This window comes from Phytophthora infestans, genomic scaffold (genome assembly GCF_000142945.1).
Source record: "Phytophthora infestans T30-4 supercont1.7 genomic scaffold, whole genome shotgun sequence".
NCBI lineage: Eukaryota > Oomycota > Peronosporomycetes > Peronosporales > Peronosporaceae > Phytophthora > Phytophthora infestans.
In genome coordinates, this window is record NW_003303752.1 from 87,656 (window position 1) to 113,091 (window position 25,436).

Below are 25,436 nucleotides of genomic sequence, written 5' to 3' on the forward strand. Positions count from 1 at the left end.
TGCTGCGCTGGAACTTACAAGCATCACGCCAATGCCGGGTGCCATTCTCTTTCCGCCTCACGAGGAATTTTAGATAATTTTTTTTGCATAGGAATCACGCAATGCCAACAATACAACCAAATCGGTCGCTCTGGTTTTTGTTTTGTGTCTGGCGGTCGGTGTTGTGCCTTTCTTCGGTTCGGTGATGTTGTTCAAGCGAACGTTTACATCCATCAGCTTGCTCTCGAAAAAGTGATATTTTCTCTAATGGTTTCAAAATGCGACCCTTGATAAAAGACCGTTTAAAATATTTTTTAATCGCTTGGTTTAAAAAACCGACTGATCAATAGTACGGACGAAATAATCGAGATGTGTGGACCACATTTACATCTGTTTTTGCACAGAATCAAGTACAATTTTATAAGTGAAGATGTCCTATATTTTCATCGTTTTGCATACTGATCTACAGTTTATTATTTATTGACAGGTAACCAACTCCCAGATAAAGCACACTAACAGTGATGCTTTAAGTACAGATTTCAAGAGCCTTACTGTACGGCTTACTTTACAGAAACACAAAACTAACCAAATACTACTAGAAAGCCAATTTACTCACCACGACCTTCGTATACAGTAGTGGCAGTGGGTTTAATGGCGACTTGGTCTGCACACCTTGCTTAGATGCCTCCAAATGCTCGTTTCGTCGCGTTTTACCACCGCAATTTTGTTCTCGTTTTTTTTTATTTCCACAAACACGAATTCGTTAGCAGAGCACTTTTCTCCAGTCCACTCCTCTGAAAGACCAAATGGCCAATTTTTCAAAGTTTTTACGAGAAGAAAATATCTTGATTTTACAGGTCTGCGCGCATAGTGGTATCCTGCAAATCATGGCAATTGAAGTGGCTTGTCCAATTAGATGCCTAGAACATTCACTAGTATTATTGGTAAAAAGAAAGCTCCTTTACCAGTGTTTCAGCCAATCACTACATCCGGCAATTCATACATCGCGGGAAATGGCTTCGTCTCCCGCGGACGCCTACGACTCGCAGCTCTGGGCAGTCGTGCGCTGCTTCTCGGATGCGGATCTGCGCCATGTCCAGTCGAGTATCCGGCAGTTCCACTGCGCCGACGAGTCCGCGCTCTACTCGGGATTGGAGTCCCCCAGTAGCGCTTCCAACTTTGCCATCTCATTGCAGCTCGGAGGCGAGACGCAACGTGTGCGTGTGGACGACTTTGTGCACGTTTTCCTGGACTTTCTGCACCGGCAAGTGCAACTTCACGCTGATGCGCGGGTCTCCAGCGATACGGCGACGCAAGACACGAGCTCAGCGAACATGGCTGCTTCTGATAACAACATGGCTACAGTAGCCACTTTCGACGAGGAGTTCCCCCAGTTGACGTCCAGTGCCGCCGCTAAAACTACCAAGCGTAGGATCACCACAACTCTGCTGACACCGAAGAACTCGACGGTGGTGACGCGCCCTGTTCCTGCTGCCATCTCGTTCCCGCCGTTGGGTGCATCTGAGACCACGAGACCCCCAGCTTGGGCCAAACATTCGCTACTGGAGAAGCGCATGGGTGCAGCCGCTGCTCCATCGGCTTGGGGCTCTCAGTCATCGGTGCATGCTACTGCGCCCGTTCCCGCTCCGGTAATAGCAAAGAAGGAATCCACACAGGGGCCTCTCGCAGTAACAAAGATGGCTACATTACGACCGCAGCAGCTTCAAGTGAGGACCAAGTCGCCTTCAAACCAAGTGACACACAAGCAACGGGAAGCGCCGAAGCACAAGAGCAGAGTGCAGCTAACTTCTCCTAGGACGAGAGCCAAGGCTGCTGCGTCTGACTTTCAGGTCAACACGCAAGCAGCCAAGCTGTTGGGCTTCCTCATCCGAGAGCGCTTCGTCAAGTCCACGTGCGCTGAGCTTCAGGTCCTCGTCGGTTTACTGTATCGAGCAGACTGCACGTCCTGCAGCAGCCAAGACAACTCGCTTAAGTCCGAGTTCTGTTGGCGTACTCATTGTCTCGACTTCGCGGAGATTGTGTTCCTCGAGATCGAATCGGTGCTGAAACACTTGGGCGCTGACCTTCTGGGCCTCATTAAGCAGAGCTTACGCGACGCCGAGGGCATCTGTCAGGACCTGCTGGAGCGGCTGGAGCTGGCGTCTCGACGTCGCGAGGAGCTGCGAGTGGCCGAAAGCGCGCGAGTCGGCTGCCAGCTGCCAGTTGAGGTCAAAGCCAGCGCCGTGCGGGACTTTGCGCTGCCCTTCAACGAGGAAACGGACTCGCGCCTGCACTACCGGACGCCGGCCGAGTCGCTGCTGTACACGAATCGAGAGAAGGTCCGCGACGGGTTCCTGAGCTTGTTACGGCAATTCCAGCTCCAGCAGCACAGCTTGGTGGGCATCGAGAACGCCGGCGTGGCCGCAGCAGCCATCGCAGCCGCGCGCGAGCTGCTGACGGACGTGTCGCCCGAGAACAGATGGTGGTTCGCCAAGTTCTTCGTCCAGGAGCTGGTGCAAGTGGGCTCGAACCCGTTCGGAGAGAGCGACAACGACCTCGTGCTGAAGATCATGGAGGACAAACTCGTGGTCAAGAACCCGGACCGACTGCGCAAGCTGCATCGACGCTTTTCGAGTCAGAAACCAGCCACCAAGTCGCCGCAAATCAGCAGCAGCAGCGGCTCGAGGAATCCTGGCAAAGCGAGTGGCAAAGGTAGCAACAGCAACTCTAAAAGTCGCCAGGATGAGAGCGACGCGACGAGGCAGTTCACGGCCACGCTGGAGCAGATGAAGCGCTACTTCACGGACAACCAGCTCTTCTTCTTCCACTTCCTGCACAGCTGCGACAGCTACGAGTTCTCCGAGCTGGTCAAGCACCAGCTCGAGCGTCAGTTCTACGCCATCCGCGAGGCCGACTCGGCGTCGACGGACGCTCGCAAGGACTTCACCGAGGTGGTGCTGAGACTCAAAGTCGTGGCAAAGTTTCTGGGTTACCTCCGCTTCTCGCCGCAGTGGCAAGTGACGTCGTCGATCCGCAAACTTTCCGCTCAAAACGCGGCCATCCAAGCGGTCGAGCGAGAGGGAATCAGCACGCTCCAAGTGGCTCGGAACGCCAGTCTGGACGTCAAGAAGCTGCTGGAAGACAGTATCCGAACTGTAGCCATCTCCAAGTGCCTCCCGTGGCTAAGCGACTATCTGTCCATGCTGTCTCTCGACCGACTGTCGCTCGGTACGACGTACTTCAAGCAGCTTGTGGTGCTGCTGCAGCTCTTGTATCGCTCGCCACGGCTGGATTCTCTGGGCGAGACGGGGCTGTACATGGCCATACAGATCGAGCGGATCTTCCTCGTGCTACGCTTGGAAGATGGCTTCATTCGAGGCAGCGCCTACCAGTCTCGAGACCTGCTGCCGTCGCCAGAGATCCGCGACGCTCTCGCACGTGACGACGAAGCGTTGGACGCGGGGGAAGACCGTCTGCCGTTCCTGTACAGTCAAGTGTTTGTCCAGAGCTGCGTCAGTGAGTTGGAGGATCTACGAGGCTTCCTGCAGACTCGAGCACAGCCGACTCGACGCCGGAAACTTTCGATTGGCTCTGGGTCGACGACGGCGGGTCAGCCGGCCACTCCGATCCGCAAACTGCGTCCTCTCCAGGTCGTAATTGAGGACGACTCGGGCGCGCAGACGGCGTCCTCGTTCGCTCTCCAGCACGGCGACAGAGCTGTCAAGCTGCCTTTGTCCTCTTCCCCACCTGTGCAGGACGAGAGCGACCACCTGGCCGACGCCGTGTTCAAGGTGCATCCAAAGCTGAAGGCGACCGTGGAGTTTGTGGTGGGGAACGTGACGACCGACGTCTGTGAGCACGTGGTGACGCGTGTCGTCACGTCTCGAGCGGATGTGCTCGTTGACAGGTGCGCGTCGGAGAGCGGTTTACTTGCGGGCAGAGCAAATCCCACGTCGGCGTCGACGGAAGACGCGGCGTTCGCTGCCAGAGCCTCGTTCCAGATGCTCATCACGTCCCAGACTCGTCACGAGGCCAACGCTGCTGTCGTGGCCGCTCTGGACGAAGCTCTGCGTCTAGCAGAAGAGCGAGTGAGTGCGGCTGTGCCCCCGCTCATGCCTCCCTGGTCGCATCCGACGCTGATCCACTCGGTCGTGTTCGTGGCACGGCAACGCACTCGAGCAGCGCTGAAAACGCTCGTACCCAGGAGCGCCCAGACCGCGTTCGTCAAGCGCGTGGCGTTCCGCAACAAGACCCTACTGAAGGATCTGGGGCGCGGCATCCAAGACGACAGCGCTGTCTTCCACGCCCCCGTCCGAAGCAGGCCACGTCCGAGAGCTGAGGAGACTCAGTGCGCAAGTGTCGACAAGTGCAGGTCACCAAAGCATCACCAGTCTTGCGGACTGGGAGGCCAGACCTCGAGACTTTTGCAGTGCGTGGCGCAGTTCACCAGCTCGTTCAAGGACGGCGTGGCCGCTGGCGTCTTGGTCGCGTCTCCGGTAGCGCTGGTGCTCTGGGATGTCGTCTGGCGAGCGGTCACGTCCTGCGTAAAGTTTCTGGGTGCGTCGTTGGATGTTTTCGCTGCGTGTGAGCTGCTCTCGATGCGAGAGGACCGTGTGGAAGCAGTAGAAAGGACGCACGTGGAGCTTGTGGCCGCGCTCTCAACGCTGCTCGAGGTGGTCGTGTGCTCCGTCCCTGTCGATGACGACGTCGCCGCTTCTTGCTTGCAGTGTACGATTACTGCTGTGATGGAGCTCATGTCTAAACGACTCGCTGCAGGATCCAAGGGAGACGTCCTCGTGGAGCGATTCGCAGTGAGAACAAGCTCAGTTCTTGCTGCCAAACTCCGAGCGATCGTGCCAAAGAGCGTCGAGCTGGACTGGAACCGATGGACCGACGCAACAGCGCTCAAAAGTGAAGGTCGAGGTGGATGGGACGCTGCCACAAAGGCACCGACCGCAGCAGTGTAGAAGTATTATGTATTTTCAAGTAATAGATTCATGTACTTACAAGAATTTTGAAAGTTTAACGTCCTGTGTGGCCTATTTGACGTCTCTGATAAATTGTTTGTAGAACGAGTGGTAGTGGTTCAGGATCGTCTGGTAGGGCTCCGGAATCGTCTTGAGCTTGGGGTCTAGCTTGAACACGTGGGTGTAAATATTGTTGGGGTTCCCTCTCTTTCTCATCCACAGCGCGAACTGCTGCAGCTGTAGCGCCGTGGCCATTTTCTCTGTCTCCGGAACCGTCCTCGCCGTGTTGATGATCTTTGCGAGAGCCGCATCCCCATACGCTGCCGTGAAGGTGTCGATCGTCGTCGTCTCTCTTCCGGTCCCACGGCTCCAGTAGTTAAACGATTTCAGGTAAGAATTCCACACGTCAAGCGCCGGACTTGCGAGAGGATTACTGGCGACCTTGTCAAGGTTCAGCAGCTTGAATACGTCGAGTGGCGTTCGTTTCTCGCCCCACCAGCGATTTCTCTGGTCACGCAGCAAATTTCTCGCCGCCTCTTTCGTAGTTGAAACCTTCGTCGCTTGTTGAAGCATCTTCGCCAGAGCGTCATCACCTCCGTACGCAGCTCGGAACGTCTCCAGCTCGGTGATCTTCTAGCCACTTTCACGGTTCACGTAGTTGAAAAGGTTCAAGTACGACTCCCAAGCGTCGAGAGCTGCGTTGTCGAGAGGATTGGTGGCGACGTCGTCAAGTTTCAACAGCTTGAACACGTCGAGCGGGGGGCGTTTATCGGTCAGCCACAGGACCCTCAGGTCACCCAGAAGCTTCTCCGCATTGACTTTCGTAGCCGAAACCTTCGTCGCTTGTTGAAGCATCTTCGCCAGAGCGTCATCACCTCCGTACGCAGCTCGGAACGTCTCCAGCTCGGTGATCTTCTAGCCACTTTCACGGTTCACGTAGTTGAAAAGGTTCAAGTACGACTCCCAAGCGTCGAGAGCTGCGTTGTCGAGAGGATTGGTGGCGACGTCGTCAAGTTTCAGCAGCTTGAACACGTCGAGTGGGGAGCGTTTATCGGTCAGCCACAGGACCCTCAGGTCACCCAGTAGCTTCTCCGCCGTGACTTTTGTAGCCGAAACCTTCGTCGCTCGTTGAAGCACCGCGGCCGCAACGTCGTCTCCGTACGTCGCTGTGACCGACTTAATCACTGTTGCTCCATTGCCAGGGTTTTGCACATTGTAGTCGTCTATGAACCCCATGAACGTGCGAAAATTCGGGTTGGAGAGAAGCTTTTCCATCCCGTCGTCCAACTTTAGGAGCTTGAAAGCTTCACCAGCGGTTTGCCTGCCCCCTATTAGCTGCGAAATCTTCACAGTGTCCATTCTCTCTTCTTCTTCGTGTTTATCCCCTTGATCATGAGATGTCAGTAGCCTTGCGTCAATCTCTTGTTTGTCAGACTGTGGACGAGCGAAATTCGAGAGATCTACTGAGACTCTCTTTGAGTCCGAGGCAGTAGCGACGGTTTCTAGTACTAAGACGACAGCAAACAGCAGAACGAGAACCCGACCTCGCAAGGTCTGGCTGACCGTGATTGTCATCATTACTTTAAGAAAGAAAAATGATCAAGTGGCTCACTTCCACTTTGCCGCCTTATGAACCGTATGCTAATCATCGGAAGTTCTACACGTATTAATACATCTTGTACAGTACTGCACCCCGTTTCTGCGCTCTTGGACCTTTGATAAACTTCCGGATGTGATGATCCTAAATCCAAATGAGCCGTAATTTGTAAGCTAAAATCTAGTTTATTTGCAAATCCTATATGGTCCACCCCCGGTGCAGTACTGTACATGTACTACAGTATAGTACTACCGGTAATACTGTATTAATACATGTACTGTACATGTCCATTGTACAGATGAACCCTTCGGTAGTATCCCTTTTCATGGAATACCAATGAAATATCCGCTCCCGAAGTCTTACCGTAATCGATTTTTGGTCAAAGTCAAGTCGAATAAAATCCTCATCAAGGTTTTTTTCAAAGAACCCTTTTGATGACATCCGTCCTAAACAGGCTGAAGATCGTTTCTTAGAGATCTGTCCCTGGAGGATGTGCCACCGATAAAAATGGGAACGTCGCACTGGACTCGCTTTTTACGGTAGTTTACAGGACCAAGATTAAAATTACCTACCGGTACATGTATCACCCCTCCCTCGGAATATGGAAAACAAATTTACGAAAAAAAGACTGTTCTGAGGTGTTTAATATAGGAAAGTCACTATCGTGCAGCACGTCCAAAGTAGGCAAGCAAGGACACTTGCTGCTTGCACCCTTCCTTCCTGCTTAGCTCGTCTCGCAGCTCTCCCTGCATCGCTCTAAGCCCCTGTACACTACTACTGTATCCGACACACCCATTGAGTCTGCTTGAATAAGCAGCTTAGCAATTCACGTGAGGTGTTCCTTAATATCCGCGGAATCGAGCTCTACATCATCATTATCCTTCGCATCCAGTATCTTCACAGGCACCAATTAATGAGCATTATGCGAGCTGACTTAGGCTCAATTGGCATTTCGGGAGCACTAGCTTGGAAAATTGAAGAATGAGAGGGACTCCAGGAGGACCGCAAACGCAAGGAATGAATTTGACGCTAGAGTTCGGTTGGCTATTGTCATGTACCGTTTCGCCTTGCCACAACAAAAATACCCTTAGCTAGGCATAAAATGTTGGTTCCCGACGATATGACTACCGAAGGGCTCATTTGTAAACATTATTGTGCAGAGTTCCTGAAAAAGTTCTCTAAAAAAATCAGAATACTCAAAGTTCTGGTCACTTACATAATCAGTGAATTGCAAGACAATAACGTGCATTTCTCTCAAATGACGATTTCTTAAGAACCGTACATAGACGAATAAACTAGTTCTATTGGATAAAAGTTTTGGATGTATTTCGTGTTGGGCTCATAAAATATGCCCAACAGCCTCTTTGAGAAATGTTCTCTCCACCATTGACATTTTTAGTTATTTATTTATTCATAATCTTGACGTTTATTTTATGTGCCTGCAGATTGGTCGCTAATGCATCAGTTTTAAGATAAATGTCGCTCTCGTTGTACCCAAACTGTAGTGTATGTCCAGTTGTCTGATCTATCCGCCCTTAAAATTGGGTGTTTATCGCTAATATTGACGGAACTGCGACAAAAAAACAAACGGCCCTCATGCCCTGGGCCAAGTACGGGAGCGGCTCCGAGTGAGAGTAAATAAAACGTTTTGATTGAATATCCTTAATTGGCACATGGTACCATTTTCACCTGTCAGATCTCCCAGACTTCCGTTTCAGAACAGCCGTTCTTAGTTCTGGAACCTATTCCCAACTGACCAATCACATTGTGATTTCCAACAGTATGAGTATGCGGTAGTCTTCTTGCATGCCGTCGTGTAAAGCTATCATTGAGGCCCACGGGTGTGCGGGTCAAACTGAGCCCAGCGTCGGCGGTAATTAGGACCCAGGAGGGAGCAGATCAAGCTGTGAGCTTCCCACACACGCATGATGCCAATAAACTGTGGTTTAAGCCACATCATGCTCCATGTGGTTTCAAAGTAAGGAACATCGTGCTCCATCAGATCGTGTGACGGTGCACGAGCACGTCTGCGGCAGGGAAAGATGGGGCATCTCTCAGATGGTTGGGGGGGGGGGCTTTAGCACCCAGCGGGACCGTACCTGTGCTATCGGCGATCAGATCCATCGAAAGCTTCCCTTCTGGGCGCTTTGGGAGCGAGTGTCCGCTCCTATTAATATCTAGACTAGCCGAGCGTCGCCGCTACGCGGCGGGTAAGAGTGAATGTCGCTCCTTGTGTTTTGCCTCCGTTCCGCTCGCCACGGGCTCGCTTCACTACTCGCATGGTAGGTTGGCACATTGTGGCTGAGGCGGGTCCATAGGCCCGCAGGGTTGCACAAGGTGCCGCCTCGCTGCGCTCGGCAGCCTTTAGGCCAATCGGGGCCACCTTCGCTGCGCTCGGCAGCCAGTAGAAATATATGAATTATTTTATCCAATGATTTGTCCGGAAAAGCGTGACAGGCACGACAATTTAGTGTGACGGACAGACAGGTTGCTGCAATAGGTGTTTAAGTCTAGCGCTCTGGGCGCCCGCTCCGCGGACGCTAGGGCATGGTTGGTTGGTGTAGTGTGGGCTGTCCGCCTCCGCTGAGCTGCGGCGGATTAGAGATCATTTCGAAATCAAAGCTACATGAATTAAATGCATTACGTGGCCTACCAAATATTGTTGGTGTGTACGCTCTCGTCCTCATCGATGGCCTCTGGATCCACAGCAATCTTGATCGCCTTCCTTGAAGTCACTCTCGACAACGCCACATAAAGCTGCCCATGTGCGAAGACCGGTGATTCCAAGTAGATACCCACGTGGTGGATTGATTGTCCTTGGGCCTTGTTGATAGTCATGGCGAACGCTGGAACCACGGGGAACTGCTTACGCTTGAGTTTGAACGGGAGCTCCTTGTCATCGTCCTCACTATAAAAGACGATCCGAGGAATGAACACCTTCTTACCCTTGAGCGGCCTGGACATAATGCTGGCCTCGATGCTTCTCGCGCGCAGTGACACAACCCGAAGCCGCGTTCCGTTGCAAAGTCCTGCGTCGCTATTCAGGTTTCTAATCATGATGATAGGTGTTCCAACCTTCAGAACAATCCTGTGCGGAGGGATACCGGAGAAGTTAAGAGAGTTCAAAAACTCCTGCTCAAACATATTTGCATCCGCGACCCCTTCGAGGCTGACCACCGAGAGTCGTTTCACCCGATAGCCGTTCCGCAACCATGTCGTTGATACGCCGAACCCTTGCATTTGTGGGGGCTAGTATGGCTCGCTCAGCGAAGTATTCCTCGGGTAAATTCTCAGTATCAACGCCCGGGTCACCGCATCTATGAGTGCGTTGACGTTGCGGACTCATCGGTCTTCTTCAACTTCGTCCAAGTCTTGCTCGTGTTCCTCGTCCGCTGGAGGGAGTAACCTGAAACTTGGGGGAGGCTCCATATCCGCGTCTTCTTCATCAGAGGTAATTTGTTGTGCACGTCGTTCTGGAATGATACACATGTCGCGTGGGTGCATATATCGCCATCACCGATCTCATGGTTGACTGGGTAACGGCCTTCTCCAATTTGAAGTAAGAATTCAGAGAATTTCGCTAACTCAGCCGCACTGGCCGCGTCTGGGGCGGTGCGGACACGCATGTTCTCGGTAGCCGCACTTGACGCAAATGCTCCCATAGGCATCGCGGTTGCATCGAGTGGGATTGCAGCTACTTTGTTAACTGGAGGTCATACCGCGCATTCGATGCTCCGGATTCCCCTCAAACTAACAGAGACGTCGACGTGCAGCCTTTTATGGCAGAGCCGAAAAGGCGAATTGATAAGTAGCGCGAGATTGATCATTTGGGACGCAGCGCCGATGATGAACCGAGCTTGCTTTGAGGCTGTTGACAGGTCGCTTCAGGGTATTATGAAGAACGAGCTGGAGCCGTGCGGCGGAAAGGTAATGGTGTTCAGCGGTGATCATCGCCAGATTCTACCTGTACTGAAGGATGCTACGCGTGCGGAGACGATTCAAGCTTGCTTCAAGTATTCGCCGCAGCATTACGTTGCATCCGAACGTGAGCGAGTATTTGCTCGAGTAGAAACGACTTTCCTGTTCCACCTGGACCATCCAAGAAGAAAAGCTTCTCTCCTCCAACCGGTCTGCTCACAGCAGCAATAACTTGGTCAAAAATACCCCTCTGGTTGCTGTTCAAGTGGTCTGCCTGCTCCGCAACATGCTCCAGCTCGTTTTGGGGGTACGCGTCAAGCTCTTGCTGGACAACATCAACAGACGCTGTATCCGGGTCGTCCACTTGAGCAGATACATCGCCGTAATCGGCTAGCAGAGGAAGGCCGTACATGTCGAGGGACTTTTGGTTCAAAACCCAATGTAATCAGCCAAATTTTTCAACGCCTTGTACTCCGCCATTCGAGGACGCACCTCCTCTTCGCGTACATTATGCAGGTCTGCGTCTCTTTCCTCAATGCTTCGTGCATTACCCTCTGACATATCCTTCTTGAACCTGTCCCATAGATCTTTGGCATTGCCAGGCATTGAGTAAACCAAAATGATGCCGAAGCGTTGGCGTAGCTGGTACGGCATCTTTACCTCGGCGGCTTCGCGTAAGCAATGTATCCACTCGTCGTCATTTTCCAAATACCCAAGCGCCAAAGCGGCTTGCTGATATGTAGGATGTTCCGTACCATCAACCGTTCGAAGATCCGCAAAGGACTTAGGCGAGCGTCGGTTACACAGGAGAAGTCGCAAGTTGAAGCGTACCAGGTACGTGTACCAAGCGTCCCAGAGAAGCAACGTACTTCCTATACGGTTCCCACGTCTTGTGTTCCGTCCACATGTACTTCCGTGGTACATCCTTGTACAGAAGATGTGCCGTAGCTTTTGGGTTACGCGCGCACAGCTTGAAAAACTCCGTCACCATTGATCGGTCCACGCGGTTAATCAAGTTGTGAAGCTGGGGGGTCGTCGCTTGGTCGCGATAAGCAACCATGCTCATTCTTTTTAAATGGATAGGTAGCGTCACGACAGAATGTGTTGATCCTTGCGTTGGATGCATGAATAGCCGCATTCAAGCTTCTACCGGAGAAATATACCTCCCGAGGAGATACTGAAGAATTACGTTCGCCCGAATTTCTTCGCCTTCAATCGTGATTGTCGTCATGTCCGAGCCCTTGTAGACGTACTTGTAGATGTACTTGATAGCCTTGTTCGTGGCACAAACTTCGACGTTGACGTGGCACTTGTATTTCTGCGACAGGAACGGATTGTAGGGGACCACCCATTGATTGATGGTCGCGCTGTCCCATACTTTCCCCTTATGGCACAAAATTTCATCCGGACGGCGACCACGCTTGTACGTGGGGTATTTGTCGGGGGTCATCACCGTTTTGTCCGCGAGCGCCTTTGGAAACTTCTTGGAGCACCTTCCGTTCTTCATGCACGGGCAGTTCGGGCTCTGTTGACCACAGGGTCCATGCAGCATATTGGAAATCACCGTATCGTACAGCTCGGGGTACTTCTCTTTATCCGGGAGCTCAGCGGACACCAACTTATCGACGTCTTCCTTGGTAGTGGGCTTGTTCTCCGGACGCAGGATAAGCAGTATGTGGGCGTGGGGAAGACCACGCTTCTGATATTCCACTACATGGACTCGAGCGGCTTGAATCCCCAGCACACCCTCATCGAGATCCTTGTTAAGAGCTTTTAGTTTCTCCATGAACACGCGAGCCACGATGTTCGGTCGGTCGGATGCTTTCTCTCCGCGGCGTAAGTTTTCCTTGATCTCAGGCCAGTTCGGGTTGCATGTCATCGTAATGAACAGGTTCGGGGCTCCTGTTTCACGGACGATAGCCATGGCATCCAAGAAGCGTTGGTACATGTAGCGGGGACCACCTGTAAACTTCGGAGGTATGATGATGTTGCGTCCAGCCTCACTCGCATCTGGCTCTGCTGACTCCTGCTCCGTATTATTCCCACGCCGAGTCCTACGTATGGCCGCCTCGTCGTCAGCTGCCATTCTGTGGATTTCAACAGACTCGCCACGCAACGCGTCCGTGAGTCCCTGGAGGGTTTCCAGCCGATACTGGAGCTGGTTCTTCTTGATAAAGCGCAGGCGCTCTTGTTCGCATTTGGCCCATTGGTCAACGCAGTATTGCTGCGTCAGTCGCCCACCGCGCAGGATAAGAGAATTACTAACCGTCCGGTCGTAAAGCAGATACGCCTCATATTCCCGAACAGACATGGTTAAGGGGTCACCGTGGCGATCGACGGGATTACCAACGTACGGATATCGTAAGTCCAGCCATTATCCCCGTACGGAAAGAGTAGAGGGTACTGCAGTGAGTCGTAGGTAACGCTCGTCTCAAAGATGCGCTTGAAACCTCCTCCTGTCGTGTGTAGGATTATATCCCGATGCTCAGCCGCATTTGTATCGATCACAACGGCTGCCACCTCTGATGCAGCTGGGGTGTTATGCGTACTCGGGTTCGCATTCCGTGTGACGTGCAGACGCAGCTTAAGGTGATCCCCCTCCGGAAGAAAATTATTCAAGGCTAATGACGGATCATGCTCATCAACGTCTTCCCCTGCCGCTCGGCGTCGCTCGTGCTCCCTGATGGCTGCTGCATACGCATCCCAGCCACGATCTATCAAAAATCTACGCGCGCTGATGAATTCTTGTGTGTACGGATTGTGCGCCACCATCATCTGGTCAATCGTTTCCATGACGGCGCGATCGAGTCCTTGCGTCATGTTCATACGGCTTCGCACACGTGCATCCATGTCTGGATCGCTAAAGTAAACTTGAGCATACATGGAGCGGCCGAATGTTGGAGGTAGTAACGATCCCAAGCGATGGCACACTGACCCTTGTACACGGAAGTTGCAGACACCATTCCGTGTCACGCTTTCGTCGACGTTGAGAGGCCGAGACCGCGAAGCTCCCATGGACGTAAATGCAAATACGTTGTTGTAGGCCCGAATTGACCGCATGAAAGTCGGGTTTTCGAAAAGTGTTAGAAGCGCATCAGGTGCTGTTCGCGAAGTCGGAACGAACACCAGTCCGTTACGACAACAGCATCCGTCTGTCTCTTGTGGAAACTTCCAAGCGTTGCAGTAGTGACAAACTCGCTCGTTCTCCCCGTTGTCGTCCGTGTAACGCGTAAAGTAATGACGGCCACCAGCCACTGTGGAAGGGTCAAAACTTTCGTGGTGTGCGAGGCTCTTCTTGTACTGGCGAGACCGCCTTCGAAACCGCTCTTTTTCCTTTCGCTGCGCCCTTTGTTCATCCGTCATGGCTTCCCTCCGTGCTCTAAGCGCGGCAGCGTCTCGGGTGCGATGTGCTTGCCGCTGCTCCTCTGACATGCATCGTCTGTGATCTCTATGCGCTGCCGTATCTCGCTCCCGTTCTACTTGTCGGTGCTCGTCAGACATGCCATCTCTGTGCTCTCGTCGTCCTGAAGCATCTCGCTCACGCTGCGCTTGTCGCTGCACATCGGGCATGTCCTCTCTGTGCTCTCTCCGTGATGCAGTATTGTGGCTACGCTCGGCTTGACGCTGCTCGTCGGTCATGCACGCCCTGCGTTCCTCATGTGTCGCCGCATCGCGATTCCTAGCATCTAGGCTATCTTCCTCTGTACTTGCGGCTCTATGAATGGCTTGTGCGCTTCGAATGTATTCTCGATGAATTTCAAACTCTTTTGGTGGCATTCGACCGCGCCGTACCCTTGCTCGATCGGCATCTTGACCGCGATCTCGGGTAACCTGAGATTCGGATCTGTTAGCCCTACGAATTCCTTTTCTTTCCGCGTCCTTCACTCGTGCCCGTTGCTTTTGCGAGCTCGTCATAGCAGCTCGCCTGACCCGGGCTCTTTCTGCATCGCGCGCACGTTTAGCCGCAGCTCTATCGTCAGCTGCATTCCCTGACACTCCAATCTGGAAACCGCGGGCGTTGTCGACAGGGTCTTCGCGATGCGAGTCCTCCTCGAAGCGACGTTGATGCACAACGGGGTCATCTTCTTCAGTCTTCTCCTCACGCTCAGCGGCTACGCCAGATACGCGCAGCTGATCGATTACCGTTTGTGCTGGTGTTTCGACTAAGTCAAGCTGCTCCAATTCTTGGATTGCCTTGCGGTACCGCGCTTCCGCTTCACGAAGCTTTTTTTTGCGGAGTTGTCTTTCCTTACGCGACTCTTCTTGGGATTGGGATGCGTTCTCACGCCGGGCTCGTTGTACGCGCTCATCTAATTCCTCGCGGGTAATTCTAATAATTAGACACAGTTTGTCGAGTTAATTCTGCAATAAAGCCCGCTACACAATTGTTGGGGAACCTTTTTCTTTTTCTCGGGTCTCTCGCTATGTCCTTCTATCTTGAACGCGTGTATCGCCTGATCTAAATGGAAAATAATTACATGGGCGGTTAGACTCGAAAGTCTAAGTGCACTGGGAGCTATTCTACAGCTATATCATGAATATAAGCACCAGAACATGGACACAGTAGCTTAAGCAACGTGGTATTCGAATAGAGCCCCGAACTTTCCTTTCCAGTACTAATCCAGAAGCTCTCTGTGAATAGAACACACCACTGTCATTTCCATCCCGACTCCTCGGATTACAAACAACTTAGGGGTATCGTCACTCCAGGGGGCTTATTGGTCCAGTCAGCTTTTGCTTAGGCCCTCCCCTTGGCCGACGTGCTTACAGCCCTCAGCTCACGGTCCGACGGGTCCAAATTACCTTGCACGGCTGTGGACCAAGCAGCTGTACATGGTAATTCAGACGCCGCATCGCGCTGTTGCCTCTTGGGTACCAAAGCTGTTGCATCATCCCTATTGAGTGGTTGCCCAGGTCTGTTCGATACCGTCCAGCCCTTCAGGTCATGTCAGTAGTATGCACAGGGTGTCCGAGAACGACCCAGCCCCTCACGGGGCTCACACAGTTCCGAAAATGCTCTAAAACTGTCTATTCTGATGCTATGCTATCTAAGTGTACAGACGCGGGGCTCACTCATGCTCTTAAAGTGTTTTTTTCTTGATCTCTTGTTCTTGAGCTGTCCTTGCACTTGGTCTTGGGCTCCTTGCGCTTGTGAGACCGACTGCTGCATTCCTTTTCGTCCCGCCAGAAGTGCTCTCGCAAAGTGTGTTTTGATGTGGGAGCTCACACTGTAAGAGCACCTCTGTATTGCGGGACCGTAACGACTCTTCCGCATGTAGCTGCAACTTCGGTTTGGCCAATTGGCAGCACGCGCCACTCGCTTTTGGAGCGTGGACACTCGCGGTGGGTCTAGGACCCCTAGGCGCGTGCATGGTGGTAGACGCTCCCATTCACCCCCACCCCAACCTGATTGCTATCGCTACCAGCTGCCAGACCACTTTGGAGTCTCGGGGCAAGCCTCAGACTGTATCCTGAGAGGTCTCTCTTGAACATATAGTAGGGCAAGGAGCCCCACGCCCGTACATACATGTATATACATCTAAAACTACCCTACTGCTATTATACAGCCAGCGCACCTTGTCCTCTTCGCGCCGTCGCTCAAAAATCCAATTTTGTGTTTTGAATGAAAAGTGAGTCGAACAATATTGCCCAATCAGGGCGCGAGTTAATTGTGTGGCGTTTTTGCTATAATTGTAATTTTAGCATAGTTAGGTCGAGTCAGAAAGATAGGCGCCGTCCATAAGATGGGACGAAACAATATTAGAAAGGCCGAGTGTAGCCATGCGAAAAGGCAGGTCAAAGCAGGAAGACAGGGAGTGCGACGGACGGATTGACAGACGGACAGACAGACCGACACGCTACAAGGTTAGAAGCGGGGAGATTAGCTTATAGTATACTTAGGCCTACCCCATGAGTTATTTAACCCTAACCTCTATTTTAGATTAGTCCGTTCCCATATTTGGACCAGGGCCTCAAACTGCGAAGTGTTGAAGCGCGGCGTGCTCACACGTATCTAGCGTTTTCAGACAGCGGGTAAGATATATCCGTGTGCGCTCTGCCTGGGGCTTTATTCTGGTGCGCTTTTGTCCGGGTAAAATACATTCTCAGCGCTCGCCGTAGCGTGGATCACTGCATAGTCACAGCGCATCACAAAATAGAGTAGTTTAGCCAATCATAAATGTTAATAAACCGTTGAAGAGCACTAGTGTCGCCGTACAGCACTTTGGCTTTTACCATGTGCGTGTGCCCTCCTACCTGGGCTTCTGCACCGGCAAACTACTGCTTATGGTGTCCACAATACACAACACTATACCAATCAACCGGTTATGAGCTCTCCTCAACGCAGCAAATCAGCACAGCTTGATGCCGAGCCAAGTGTCCAGTCCCTACCGCCAGACGAGGCTCTTGATCGTGAGATTGCGGCTGCAGTCGCTCAGGCACCAGCGACTCAGACGGAGGACCAGACTGATCACCAGCGTCCGGGCCATTCAGCTCAGACTCAAACTGGGACCCAACCATCGGTCCGCTCGGCCCCCCATTTCGCGCTCTCTCCCTCCGATGGCCTCTCCAAGCCCACAGCGCAATCTTGACGCTGAGCTTGCCGCCCCTAGCGTCGCAGACGCTGTGAGACATTACGGTACCCACGCAGACGTACCTCCCGAGCCACGATCACCTCCCCGCAGTGCATACGACGGTGGATACGCCGAAACATTCAGCCAATCAATGGATTCTGTGACAATGGGACAATAACTAGCCGGTCAAATTCAACTTGCCTCCACCAAGTTTGACGGGAAAGTTGAGAACTGGAGTCGGTGGAAGACGGAGATGCAAACCATCGTCCACTAGCAGGACTTCTGCTGTTAGCTTAAGACCGTGAACCATTTGAAGATGAGCAATCACATCGCGTTCCGGAGTACAAGAACTATTACGAGACATGGGAGCACAATGCGCACACGGAGGTCGTGCTGTCGCATCACAGAAACCTGCTAGATCGCTTTAAAATAGTTATTGAAAGCGCGAAGTCTTCTCGCCTGTGGACTGCATTTTTGCGTACGTATGATGGCACAAAAGGCGCGAATGCTGTCTATTTGAAACAAGACATGTACGCTTGTCATCTTTGGCAGGACGAGGGAGTGGTGGATTATGTAGGCGACCTGCAAGGAATGCGACGTGTGCTAGAGTGAATGGATATCTCACTAGCTGAGGGTGAAATCACAAGTATCATTCTGTCAAATGCTGCTGGGGTGTACCCGTCCATTACGAATGAGTACACGCAGCGTGTGTCGCGCTTGCGTGGCGGTTACGATAGGGGCCAGCGCGATCAAGATGCAGTCAACCTTTTGCTCGTTGCTGAGCGCACGACCCGAGACCAGCAGACTCGTGATGTCTGTGATGACGAACGAGGCCTCCAGCGTCATGTCGGCATGGTAACCCGCCAGCCTCTTTCTTATGATAATATGCCGCAGCCTGGCTACAACCATCAGCAACGTAACAGCAAGAGACGCAACACTGGCAATGATGGTGGTGTTGGTGGTGCTACTAAGAAGAGGCAGAATTATGAAGCCTCGCGAGAGATACGTGAGGCGATTGCAGAGCAGACGAAAAGCTCGGAGTATAATCCATGCCATCAACGCCGTCATTGGTGGAAAGAGTGCCACAATAGGAACTCGACGAACACGTCTTCAATTCGAACCATGGCTGGTGCTGTGATCCGTCATGGCGCACCTCAACGTCAGTCTTCCCGTCCACAGACCGGCTGTAAGCGATCACATTGTCGAAGTAGCTCGGTGCGAAGTTATGCACTGAGCGCAATAGATGTGCTACACATATAATGAAGGTTGCCGGGGCGTTCTTCAGTCCCTGCGGCGTTACGAGTCACTTTCAAAACATACCGCTTGAAGTGCTCACCGCCGTGAGCGGAATGTCCCTCCCGCACGCATCAGGATATGATAGATACCGTCGCGCAGATCAAGAGCACTATTGATGGTCCTCCTGGTCATCGAATCGATGATAACAACTTTTCGTGGTATCGGCGCCTGCGCCGGTATCGTCGCATCGTTCATCTCATGAACGATGCGCCATCCACCCTGTGGCTTTTTTGACACAGAACGTTGGTGCGCTGTGCGGGGACTTTGATTCCCGCACTTGACCCGCTTTACGACGACTTTGAAATAAGTCGTCGGTTGCCTTTTACTTGATCTCGTGGCAGTGGCCACTGCCGTGTCACACAGTACTTCGTACCCGGCACGAGGGCGATCTCGAGCTGTATGCTCTTATCCTGAGGAATTTTTACAGGAATATCTTCCGGGAGCACATCCTTGTGCTCCAGCAGAATATCGTAGAAGGGACTCGACTTCAACGAGCCCCAGCTCTGCTCGTCGAAGCGCTGCATCTTCGATGTCGCGCTGAGCGTGTCCTTACTTTCAGCGGTATTCGCAGCGTGGAGCTGCCTCAACCCTCCGCTTCGCTGTTTATCCTTTCGACATCCGAAAGGGTGCATATCTGTTCGATGCGTCCAATGTACAGGTCCTTCGCGAAGCGCATCCAGCCCATGACTGGAAGCGACGTCAACTCCGACGTACTCGTCGGAGGATTCTCCAATTACATTGACCTGGGCGAATGCAACCTTCGACGGTTCGTCCGTGAATGGAGACGCTATGTTATGGCAGTGTCGACTTCGACAAGCCATCGGAGAAGAGGCTCGCCCTCCTTCCCACATAACTGCTCACGTGCAGTTTCACGCGCGGGGTCGTCCCGGATGATACTCTCGTAGTAGCAGAATCGCGCTGCTCACTCATGATGAATTCCAGAGCAACACCGTGTTGATCTGTCGATAATAGCGTACGTAGCATTGTCGCAACGGTTGCCTCGCCAATGACTGTTGACAGTCTTTGGAGAGCTTCCCACTCTGGATCCGCCAGACGGAGACAGTCTGCACGCACAATGTGCGTGGCAGAAGCACTTGGGCTACGCATGGACGGATTCGTCCATGGGTTGGTTCTCCGTCCCGTGCTCGTATTCCATACGATCTCGATAGTTAGTCGGTCGTGGGACAGCCTACAAACTGCTACCAGGTGTAATGGGCCTACGTTAAGTCCACTACTTCGGCTTACACGTTAGCGCGCGTGTATGAGAAAGCTGAAGTTGCGCTTTACGTAGATTAGCTATACTTTTGTCCAAAAGTATAGTTACTTAAAAAGAATAGCAAAGCCGATTTCCAGCTAAAATGAGAACTGTTTATTTGTTTGGGTTTTCCTCCTAATCTAATATTCTAAATGAAAGGTATTTATAAACGAATGGTTGACAGAATCCTGTATTCTAGTAGGTTGAAGATATCAACTTTCAGCCAATGATGAATGCCCTAAATACATGCAGACCAACAGTCAGCCAAATGTAATCATTGGTGTATCTCACACCAACGTGGAAACCCTCTTTCGGAGCCAAGTGGTTATGTGTAGCCACTTGCGTGTAACCCCGTTACACCTGGCCTTGGACCCAATGACTGCAGATTCACCGAATCCCAAGCTGCTGGTAGTAGGATACGGATCTTCGTAGACACCTCCGTCGACATCGATCTCGGGGATTGGCATCTCTGTCATGGACAAAATCCGGACATGACCTGCGAATTTGTTTGCAGGAACGACGGGACTCTGAATCTGAAGAAGAGGAGAGATTGCGGCGGCACTTGGAAGACGTCGGATCTGAATCCTGCTCAACGAGATTGGGGGCGCGAGGAAGGAGCTTGAGAGGCAATAGGGTTCATCGAAGGCTACGGTCGAGGTAGACCAGAAGAAACCGGCCCCAAATCGCGGTTGGGTGCCGATCGCGGAGATCCTGTTTGACAGTGAGCCGAAGTTATCGATCCAACTGTACCCGCTGATCTCCAAGCCGATTGCGCTTGCCAAAATCCGAAAGCGCCCTGTACTTAGATCGGCTCAATGTCCGCGGCGGCCACCTAAGCCAATCGTTGTAGAGCGATATATATTCCTGGCAATGTGTCATCTTGATCCAGCTGATCGTGACGACCTTTCATCTATGTGAGTTGTCTCTCCAACGCTTGAGCCGCTTTCTTGGTGGACTTCAGCTTGCCATGTGCGCTAGCATGGTGGGTGAGCTCAAGATCCAAGAGCTGAAGACCAAAGCACAGGAACGTACTCAGCTGACGGATCGTAGATTGAAGGTCAGTCTGTTGACGGGCAGCGTCACCCCAAGGAGCGACGTCGTTCTCGTACTGGACTTCGATGATCGCAATCCTCCAAAGTCTTGATCTCCGCGATAGCCTTGTCCAGACCATCGCGAGTCCTGTCTCGATCTGTGACCGGCCGAGTAACGGACTCCTGCGATTCGAGCCGCTCCACGGCTACTACGGCGATGTCAGATCTGGCCTTAACCAAATCAGTAAGGACCGGATCTTGAGAAGCCGATCGGCGATCTCGCATGGGGGGGATCGCCGTGAACAGACCCACGGGACACAAATCCGCCATTGGCGGGTTGGGCAAACTCCGTAGTCGCGATTCCTCCTGGGTGATCTGGAGTTCGTCCCGGACCCTCTGAAAGCTGTCACCCGACGCTGCCTAAGCCAGAGATTCATCCTCCAGTTCACGTTCCAGATCACGAAGCTGTAACTGGAGCTTCTTCATCTCGTACCCAGCCGCTTGAACCTCGCGGGAGAGGTGATCGTTGAAGTCTTGTAGCTGATCTCGCTGTAGATGCGTCCGTTACGGACAATGATCCAAATCACGCAGCTCCGGTGTCGGATTAGCGACCTAGCGACGCAGATCCCGGTCTCCGAAGTCTCATAAATGCTCCCAGTCTTGGATCTCCATCGCTTGGTTATAGATCTGCTGCCGGAGATCGTGGATGCGGGCATCATTGGTGCAGATCCCTGCTGGCGACGATTAGGAATTGAGATAAGCATCCCGTTCTTGGCAAACGAGATCTTGCTCAGACGTCACAGTCTGCAACTTGGCCATCAGGGTGCTAATCTGTTTGGAGGATGTCCGTCTAAGGAGCGTAGATCCCTCACCGAGGCCGGTGGAGACGAGGGCAATTTAGAGGATGGTGAGGAAGCGGGCAATTCTTCTTGACCCCGGTCGGCGCGTTTCGGTGGTACCATGTCGAATGTGTTTGGGGACTCCAATGGCAAAGTGAGAGCATTGTTGGATGCGCGCAGTGACATCGCTGGGTGGCGACACTTATGGGCGCAGGAGGCGGCTATGGTGAAGTGAGGAATATGAAGACGGGAGATGACTGCTGAACTCTGCTCTGAATTAGTGACACTGTGGATTCGAACCCAGCCATCAGGATCCAGAGATCTCGGATCGGGATGGAAGTCGTGACTATCGCGAGATTCGGGATCCGGTATCCGAAGGAGCATGTAGAAGATCGCGATCCGGGCCTGAGTATCTTTGATCGCCAGGATCCAGGAGTACCCAGAATCCCGAAATATTCCCGATCGGGGGTAAATATGTGATCAGTCACAATATAATGACTGCACCACAGATATGGGGCTGATACGGCTGGGGGAGATAGACCAAGGAGAGAAAGGACAAGAAGTCAGGCCAGGCAAAGGATTTAGTGAATAGAGGATTTAGTGAGTAAAGGACAGAGAAGATAGAGATCAAAACTGGTGTAGGCTTGCTTTAAATAGGACTTCTAATGGCTTCGTGTTACGCAAGCGTCTTTCTGTCCTCAATAATTGGTACTACATTGGCCGTGCGAGCTAGGTAAAGGTTGGCAATAGCCGATCTGGTGCTGGGACTGATAACTGGATAATATATTGGCCAGATCCTACCACCCAGTGAGCTTTCCTGTACTCGTGCAGATCCGCAAGGCTAACCGGATTTACTACCTGACCGGATATACCTACAAAGTTCTCAACGCTTAAGATCCCGCTATAGAAAGCGGCAAGTACGACGAAAAGAACTCAAAGGCAAGAAAACACACCCGCAAGGCAGCCCAACGGTCGGATCGCAGGTCAAGACCGCCAGATCGTACAAGCTCGAAGGGCTCGCTTGTGATCTGAACCCTACGTCGGACGTAGAGTGAAGATCTGCAACTCCTACTCCACCCCATCCCCATGCCTCGCCATGACGCCCAAGCATCCACCCACTTGAACTTCTTTGCTGCTACCAGAGGAGCAATATCCCTACCGACGGGTACACAAGGTGAGAAAACTTCGACAGATCACGGATCATCGGGGGGGGGGGTCCGTAAGTCGGTGTCTGGGTACTGGTGAAAAGTCGGATCCAGCATTCTCACAGATTGTGCTGATCCCACTACACCACACGGTAGTGTCGGGGTAGGGCCGGTAGACTGGAAATGACTGTCGGTAAACATTTCTACTGGTCGTAGTTTGTGTTCATCCGGCAGGGCCAAGCGATAAGAGAAATGTTTGACCTTATATTGAAAATCGAGCAATTATTTTGCTGTGTTTTGGAAAAGCTAGTGCGCTTTCCATATATTACATACCGATCGTAGCCTAACTCCGACATCCCCGTATCAGGTCTAAAACACGTCCGATACCCTGTCTTTATAGGGAATGCGGGGTATATCTGGGACAGAGAGAGAGAGAGGAGCACTCTAACATTTGCTCTTGACTAGTAGCGTTGAGGTTCTCGGCTGTCAGCGGAAAACACGGTAGACAGGGGACACTAACTAAGTTATCGGAACTTAGTAGGTCTTGTAAGAGTGTGTGGTGAAGTGCTTTCTCAGAAATAAGAGAATGGTCCTGACGCGGGGTCACTATCCCGAATCAGTGACAATTTCAAGTGATTATAGAGGATTTGGGTTGTTTGGCACGGGTGCAAGTTGCCTGTGGTGGATTAGCCATGGCGAGCAGCACCCCGTATGGAATGACGATGGATCTGATATGAGCGATGTACGAGAAGGCAAGATCCACCAAGACTTACCTCGGATCCACCCTTACCTGGATTCACTAAGATGGATATGGGATATACTATACAAGAGTGGATCGAGTGTGGATCCTATGAAGGAAGGATGGTCGGTGCCCTCTGACGGTGGATCTAGTAGCCACGGCTAATGAAGAGTCAAGATCCACCGCGAGGTACCCCGGATCCCATACTTCTGAGTTCGTATCCAAGGAGGGAGGATCCCGCCTGGAGGGACCTGGATCCAGGGTATAGGGATGAGGGATACAGTGGATCTCGAACTTTCGTGGGACAACGGAGATCACAGACGGTTGCGAGATGATGTTGGATGATTGGAGAGCTCGGATCCACGGCGAGTGTACCATTACAGTGAGGTGGATCCAAGCGACCTGGATCCGGATGAGTGTACCCATAATAGGGTGACCATGATGATTGCGTCATATATCCGGTGGATCTGAAGATAACACAGCTGGGATGATGGGTCAAGGGAAGAAGGGACATGCAGCCGAGCCTGGTAAGGGATTTAGCAGATGAAAGACATAGAAGGTAGAAACCCAGGCAGGTATAGGCTTAAATATCAATACAGTCCTCAATTTGCACAGTATCACGCAAGTGCCTTCCTGCCCTCAAGAACCGGAACTACATTGGCCGTACGAGCTCCGAGAAGGTTGGGAATTGCGAATCTAGTGTTGGTAGTGATAACTGGATAATACATTGGGCAGATCCTACCACCTTAGTGAGCTTTTCCTTTACTCGTGCAGATCCGACAGGTTAACCGAATTTACTACTTGGTCGGTTACACCCTAGAGGTTCTCAACTCTCAAGATCCCGTCACAGGAGGCGGCAAGTACGACTTAAAGGACAACACAAAGGCAAGGGAACACACCCGCAAGGCAACCCTACGGCTAGATCCACGATCTAGGCCCCGGATCCATAAGCTCGAATATTCGCTTAGGATACGGAACCATCCACGGACGCAGAGTGAAGATTTTCCACTGCTGCTCCACCCCATCCCCACGTCTCGCCAAGACACTCAAGCTTCACCACTTGAACTCTTCGGAAGTTACCGAGAGAGCAGATCCCGCCCTACCGACGGGTACACAAGGTGAGGAAAGTTCAGCAGAGCACGGATCATCGGGGGACCCCCTCCGTTAGTCGGTGTCTGGGCGCAGTTGGTAAGTTGGATCTGGCAATCTCGCAGATTTTGCTGATCCCGCTACACCACAAGTGGAAGTGTGATAATACATTTCTGGCGTGCTCCGACGCGACACTGGGAAGTCTTTGCCCTCGATATCGTCGAAGAGGTTTCGTCGCTGAAATCTCGCCAAGAGCCCGTACCAAGTGACAGTTCACCGACGGAGTCGGTCTGCGTGCTTGAGTATGTGGAAGGTTCCTCCGGTCGCCGACGAGCGCTCGAGCTTGCAAACCCACCTCGAGAGGCGCAGTCGTTCACTCGACTTCCAGGTCTCTCCTGGAAAAACTTCCTTCGCGGTCTCAAGGACGATGAAATCGAGCAGGTCTGCCCGCAAATATGAAGATGTTTTTCCGGATAAGATCTCAGCTGAGTTACCAGCTGACTGAGGATTTCGCCACTAAATCGTTCTCGCGCCCGGCTTGAAGTATTGTGTGACGCAGCAGTGGCCGCTCCCACAAGATCAGGTCCAAGCTATCGATGACTTCTTGGAGAGCCGCCGCAAGGCGGGTCGCGTGCGTGAGAGCACATCGCCGCACTTCCGTCAGACATTCTGTGTGAAGAAAGCAACGGGTGGGTGGCGCATCGTCCATGCCTTCAAGAAGCTGAACGACGCTGTCCAGACGCCGATTCTTCGGAAGGACATGGTGCTCGACGCTATGTCGGGTAGTGAGGTCTACAGCGCCATCGACTTGATCGATGGGCTCTATCAATTCCTCATGAGGCTGAGCGACATACAGCTCACAGCGATAAGCACTCCCAGTGGTATGCTCTGGGGGTGGCTTGCTATGTCACAAGGATCGAAGAATGCCCCCGTTCAATCGCATGGTATCCCATGTGCTGCGCCCGCTCCGCGATTTCGCACCGAGGTACTTCGACGACATCTTCGTGCA

The 25,436-nt window shown here is 52.3% G+C and overlaps 2 protein-coding genes across 2 annotated transcripts; one reads left to right on the plus strand and one right to left on the minus strand.

The window, feature by feature from the left end:
- Positions 1–1,334: 1,334 nt before the first annotated feature.
- On the plus strand, positions 1,335–4,605 carry PITG_05075 (uncharacterized protein; the record flags this gene model as incomplete). The annotated part of the gene is made up of 6 exons (XM_002998740.1): positions 1,335–1,557; positions 1,804–2,632; positions 2,684–3,664; positions 3,743–4,274; positions 4,371–4,528; positions 4,587–4,605. 6 exons carry the CDS (start codon positions 1,335–1,337, stop codon positions 4,603–4,605), a joined length of 2,742 nt encoding a protein of 913 aa, XP_002998786.1.
- Positions 4,606–5,861: 1,256 nt separating this feature from the next.
- On the minus strand, positions 5,862–6,524 carry PITG_05076 (secreted RxLR effector peptide protein, putative; the record flags this gene model as incomplete). Its single annotated transcript, XM_002998741.2, has 1 exon — positions 5,862–6,524. One exon carries the CDS (start codon positions 6,522–6,524, stop codon positions 5,862–5,864), a length of 663 nt encoding a protein of 220 aa, XP_002998787.1.
- Between the last annotated feature and the right edge of the window lie 18,912 nt (positions 6,525–25,436).